General features: G+C 46.6%; 1 protein-coding gene across 1 annotated transcript; it reads right to left on the bottom strand.

Moving 5' to 3' along the window:
- Positions 1–87: 87 nt before the first annotated feature.
- Positions 88–6,031, bottom strand: SSNA1 (SS nuclear autoantigen 1). The gene is made up of 3 exons (XM_075324492.1): positions 5,888–6,031; positions 3,354–3,553; positions 88–281 (listed from the first exon to the last, which is right to left on the bottom strand). The coding sequence occupies exons 1-3, from the start codon at positions 5,937–5,939 to the stop codon at positions 183–185; spliced, it is 351 nt and encodes a 116-aa protein (XP_075180607.1). The 5' UTR covers positions 5,940–6,031; the 3' UTR covers positions 88–182.
- Between the last annotated feature and the right edge of the window lie 67 nt (positions 6,032–6,098).

The following is a 6,098-nucleotide window of genomic DNA, read 5'->3' as shown; positions in this document are numbered from 1 at the left end:
TGGATGTATACGTTAATGTTTCCATGTAAGGGTAACCGAGGACCCCTCCAAATCTCAGCATGACACAGAACGGACACAGACCCCCGGATACCGCCCTCTTTATTACATTACAGATCGTTATAAAAATACTATAATACAATAATTGTCATCTCGCCCCATAAACGTTGAGTCCGGGCTCCAGATCACGTGCTCGGGGCATTGCCTCGTACTTCTGTGGCTTTACTGAGATTACCCGCCTCCTTCTTCAAGACGTTCAGTAATGTCTGTGAGCTCTCGAGGATCTGTAATAAAACCAGAGAGAAAAACCAAGCTCAAATATCTGCTGCATGTGACAAAGCTATGAAATTCCCGTACATAGGGGGCAGTATTATAGCAATTATACTCTTGTACATAGGGGCAGTATTATAGTAGTTATATTCTTGTATATAGGGAGCAGTATTATAGTAGTTATATTCTTGTACATAGAGGCAGTATTATAGTAGTTATATTCTTGTACATAGGGGAAGTATTATAGTAGTTATATTCTTGTACATAGGGGCAGTATTATAGTAGTTATATTCTTGTACATAGGGGCAGTATTATAGTAGTTATATTCTTGTATATAGGGAGCAGTATTATAGTAGTTATATTCTTGTACATAGAGGCAGTATTATAGTAGTTATATTCTTGTACATAGAGGCAGTATTATAGTAGTTATATTCTTGTATATAGGGAGCAGTATTATAGTAGTTATATTCTTGTACATAGAGGCAGTATTATAGTAGTTATATTCTTGTACATAGGGGCAGTATTATAGTAGTTATATTCTTGTATATAGGGAGCAGTATTATAGTAGTTATATTCTTGTACATAGAGGCAGTATTATAGTAGTTATATTCTTGTACATAGGGGCAGTATTATAGTAGTTATATTCTTGTATATAGGGAGCAGTATTATAGTAGTTATATTCTTGTACATAGAGGCAGTATTATAGTAGTTATATTCTTGTACATAGGGGCAGTATTATAGTAGTTATATTCCTGTATATAGGGACAGTATTATAGTAGTTATATTCTTATACACAGGGGGCAGTGTTATAGTAGTTATATTCTTGTACATAGGGGCAGTATTATAGTAGTTATATTCTTGTACGTAGGGAGCAGTATTATAGTAGTTATATCCTTGTATATAGGGGCAGTATTATAGTAGTTATATTCTTGTACATAGGGGCAGTATTATAGTAGTTATATTCTTGTTCATAGGGGGCAGTATTATAGTAGTTATATTCTTATACACAGGGGGCAGTGTTATAGTAGTTATATTCTTGTACATAGGGGCAGTATTATAGTAGTTATATTCTTGTACGTAGGGAGCAGTATTATAGTAGTTATATTCTTGTACATAGGAGCAGTATTATAGTAGTTATAGTCTGGTACATATGGGCAGTATTATAGTAGTTATATTCTTGTACATAGGGGCAGTATTATAGTAGTTATATTCCTGTACATAGGGGCAGTATTATAGTAGTTATATTCTTGTACATAGAGGGCAGTATTATAGTAGTTATATTCTTGTACATAGGGGGCAGTATTATAGTAGTTATATTCTTGTACATAGGGAGCAGTATTATAGTAGTTATATTCTTGTACATAGGGGCAGTATTATAGTAGTTATATTCTTGTACATGGGGCAGTATTATAGTAGTTATATTCTTGTACATGGGGCAGTATAATAGTAGTTACATTCTTGTACATAGAGGGCAGTATTATAGTAGTTATATTCTTGTACATACGGGGCAGTATTATAGTAGTTATATTCTTGTACATACGGGGCAGTATTATAGTAGTTATATTCTTGTATATAGGGAGCAGTATTATAGTAGTTATATTCTTGTACATAGAGGCAGTATTATAGTAGTTATATTCTTGTACATAGGGGCAGTATTATAGTAGTTATATTCCTGTATATAGGGACAGTATTATAGTAGTTATATTCTTATACACAGGGGGCAGTGTTATAGTAGTTATATTCTTGTACATAGGGGCAGTATTATAGTAGTTATATCCTTGTATATAGGGGCAGTATTATAGTAGTTATATTCTTGTACATAGGGGCAGTATTATAGTAGTTATATTCTTGTTCATAGGGGGCAGTATTATAGTAGTTATATTCTTATACACAGGGGGCAGTGTTATAGTAGTTATATTCTTGTACATAGGGGGCAGTGTTATAGTAATTATATTCTTGTACATAGAGGGCAGTATTATAGTAGTTATATTCTTGTATATAGGGGGCAGTATTATAGTAGTTATATTCTTGTACATAGGGGGCAGTATTATAGCAGTTATATTCTTGTACATAGGGGGCAGTATTATAGTAGTTATATTCTTGTACATAGGGAGCAGTATTATAGTAGTTATATTCTTGTACATAGGGGCAGTATTATAGTAGTTATATTCTTGTACATGGGGCAGTATTATAGTAGTTATATTCTTGTACATGGGGCAGTATTATAGTAGTTACATTCTTGTACATAGAGGGCAGTATTATAGTAGTTATATTCTTGTACATACGGGGCAGTATTATAGTAGTTATATTCTTGTACATACGGGGCAGTATTATAGTAGTTATATTCTTGTACATAGGGAGCAGTATTATAGTAGTTACATTCTTGTATATAGGGTGCAGTATTATAGTAGTTATATTCTTGTACATAGGGAGCAGTATTATAGTAGTTATATTCTTGTACATAGGGGCAGTATTATAGTAGTTATATTCTTGTACATAGGGAGCAGTATTATAGTAGTTATATTCTTGTACATAGGGAGCAGTATTATAGTAGTTATAGTCTTGTACATAGGAGCAGTATTATAGTAGCTATATTCTTGTACATAGGGGCAGTATTATAGTAGTTATATTCTTGTACATAGGGGCAGTATTATAGTAGTTATATTCTTGTACATAGGGGGCAGTATTATAGTAGTTATATTCTTGTATATAGGAGCAGTATTATAGTAGCTATATTCTTGTACATAGGGGGCAGTATTATAGTAGTTATATTCTTGTATATAGGAGCAGTATTATAGTAGTTATATTCTTGTACATAGGGGGCAGTATTATAGTAGTTATATTCTTGTACATAGGGGCAGTATTATAGTAGTTATATTCTTGTACATAGGGGGCAGTATTATAGTAGTTATATTCTTGTATATAGGAGCAGTATTATAGTAGCTATATTCTTGTACATAGGGGGCAGTATTATAGTAGTTATATTCTTGTACATAGGTGCAGTATTATAGTAGTTATATTCTTGTACATAGGGGGCAGTATTATAGTAGTTATATTCTATATAGTGACACTGTGCCAGTCTCTACCTTCATGTACGCCGCCTGTGTTTCGGCAATTGTTTTATCAAACTCGTTCCTGGACGCCATTTTCCTGGCGAGGCTCTCATTGACCCTGGACAGCTTTTCGGTGAGGATCCGGATGTCGTTCTGCAGTTTGTTCTTTTCCTCCTCCTCTTGCTGGATCTGTCGGTTCAGTTCGTCCCTTTTGCTGCAAAGATCTTCAACACCTAAACCATCAGGGAGCACAGACTGCGGTGAGGAAATAGGAACATTCTGGCGGCAGAAATGTAGGATCGTGGGGGGAGAATATAGGAATTTGTTGCTTTTAAAATGTGTCCAGTTGGGGATTAACCATCACCATCGGGAGGTCGTGGTACAAAGATCAGCTATGAGGGGGCGATCGGAGTCAGAATTAGGGCATTATCTGTGCACAGGAGAGATCTCAGCATCCAGAACAAGAGGCAAAGCCCACCACAAGGGTCAGGGGGAAAGATGAGGAACGATGGGTAAGACCTGGGGGTTATACTAAGGAACAAGCTAAAATCACAGACTCTGGCAGGGGCGAATGAACAGGATGGAGGGGAATGAATTATGGACGTGTCACAAGTTAGAGGCCAATCATACAGGGCTTCACCATGAAACGTGGCTCAGTGGACGGGGGGGGGGGGGGATCATCGAAGTTACAGTTCAGTAACCAGCCATATTCAACTTCTCAGAAAGCTACGAATGATCCGAGCCGTGGAGCGAGTGCAGGATAGGGATGTGGGAGAAGGTGCAGGGGGCGACAGGATGGGGGACACAACAAGGGGGTGGGGAACAGGGGGCTACAAGGTGGACAGGTCGAGGAGGGAGAACCACAGTGTTGCTTCAGAGGAGGAGAAAGGGGCATGGTATGGCCCCAGGACAGAGGGCAACTGGCCGCTCCAAGAAGGGGGGCGCAGTACAGCTCCAAGATGGGGGACAGGATGAGGGAGTGCCGCACGGATTCAAAGGGGGCAGGACAGGGGATGCGGCTTCGGAGGGGGGGGGCAGCAAAGGATGAGGCACAAGTTAAGGGGGGGGCAACAGGACAGCGGACACAAAGTGGCTCCGGGGGGGTGCAGGACAGGAGGAACGTGGCACAACGCCAACGGGAGGGGTATAGAACAGGGGACACGGCACGGCTACAAGGGGGGGGGGGGGGACACGACATCGCACAACTCCAAGGGGGGGCAGGACAGGACAAGGGGTCACGATGTGGCTTGAAGAGGGAAGACAGGGCGGGGGCGCAGCGTGGCTCCAAGTGGAGGTGGGGGGGAAACAGGACAAGGGTCAAAAGGGGGACAGGATGGGGGTCAGGGGCAGAATGGGGGTCAGGATGCGGCTCCAAGGGGCAGGGGCAGGATGGGGGTCATGGTGCGGTTCCAGGGGGTGGGGGCAGGATGGGGGTCAGGGTCCGGCTCCAAGGGGCAGGGACAGGATGGGGGTCAGGGTGCGGTTCCAGGGGGCAGGGGCAGGATGGGGGTCAGGGTGCGGTTCCAGGGGGCAGGGGCAGGATGGGGGTCAGGGTGCGGTTCCAGGGGGCAGGGGCAGGATGGGGGTCATGGTGCGGTTCCAGGGGGTGGGGGCAGGATGGGGGTCAGGGTCCGGCTCCAAGGGGCGGGGGCAGGATGGAGATCAGGGTGCGGTTCCAGGGGGCGGGGGCAGGATGGAGATCAGGGTGCGGTTCCAGGGGGTGGGGGCAGGATGGGGGTCAGGGTGCGGTTCCAAGGGGCGGGGGCAGGATGGAGATCAGGGTGCGGTTCCAGGGGGTGGGGGCAGGATGGGGGTCAGGGTGCGGTTCCAGGGGGTGGAGGCAGGATGGGGGTCAGGGTGCGGTTCCAGGGGGTGGGGGCAGGATGGGGGTCAGGGTGCGGTTCCAAGGGGCGGGGGCAGGATGGAGATCAGGGTGCGGTTCCAGGGGGTGGGGGCAGGATGGGGGTCAGGGTGCGGCTCCAAGGGGTGGGGGCAGGATGGGGGTCAGAGTGCGGCTCCAAGGGGTGGGGGCAGGATGGGGGTCATGGTGCGGTTCCAGGGGGTGGAGGCAGGATGGGGGTCAGGATGCGGCTCCAAGGGGTGGGGGCAGGATGGGGGTCAGAGTGCGGCTCCAAGGGGTGGGGGCAGGATGGGGGTCATGGTGCGGTTCCAGGGGGTGGGGGCAGGATGGGGGTCATGGTGCGGTTCCAGGGGGTGGAGGCAGGATGGGGGGCAGGGTCCGGCTCCAAGGGGTGGGGGCAGGATGGGGGCAGGGTGCGGCTCCAAGGGGTGGGGGCAGGATGGGGGTCAGAGTGCGGCTCCAAGGGGTGGGGGCAGGATGGGGGTCAGAGTGCGGCTCCAAGGGGTGGAGGCAGGATGGGGGGTCAGAGTGCGGCTCCAAGGGGTGGGGGCAGGATGGGGGTCAGGATGCGGCCCCAAGGGGTGGGGGCAGGATGGGGTTGCGACGCGGTTGGGGGGGGGGGCACGATGTGGCTCCGGGGGGGACAGGTCAGGGGTCAAAATGCAAGGGTCATAGTTCAGAGGTGAGTCCCAGCCCCGCTCCGCACATTTCACCAGCTCGTTGTTGTAGGTCTGCAGCGCGGCTCCCTGCTGGGTCATGGCTCCTCCGCTTCTTCTGACAACGGCACACACTGTCCGACAATACAAGCCTCAGCCACACCCCTTTAGGAGTCACCAGCCTATAAGAAGAGAGGAGCAGCACCATGTGACCTCATACTAGCAGCCGGAAGATGAGCGGTGACGGCGCGCGGGGCTGGC

This window comes from Anomaloglossus baeobatrachus, chromosome 9, assembly GCF_048569485.1.
Source record: "Anomaloglossus baeobatrachus isolate aAnoBae1 chromosome 9, aAnoBae1.hap1, whole genome shotgun sequence".
NCBI lineage: Eukaryota > Metazoa > Chordata > Amphibia > Anura > Aromobatidae > Anomaloglossus > Anomaloglossus baeobatrachus.
The sequence above is the reverse complement of the archived record's forward strand: the minus strand, read 5'-3'. Positions and strand labels throughout refer to the sequence as shown.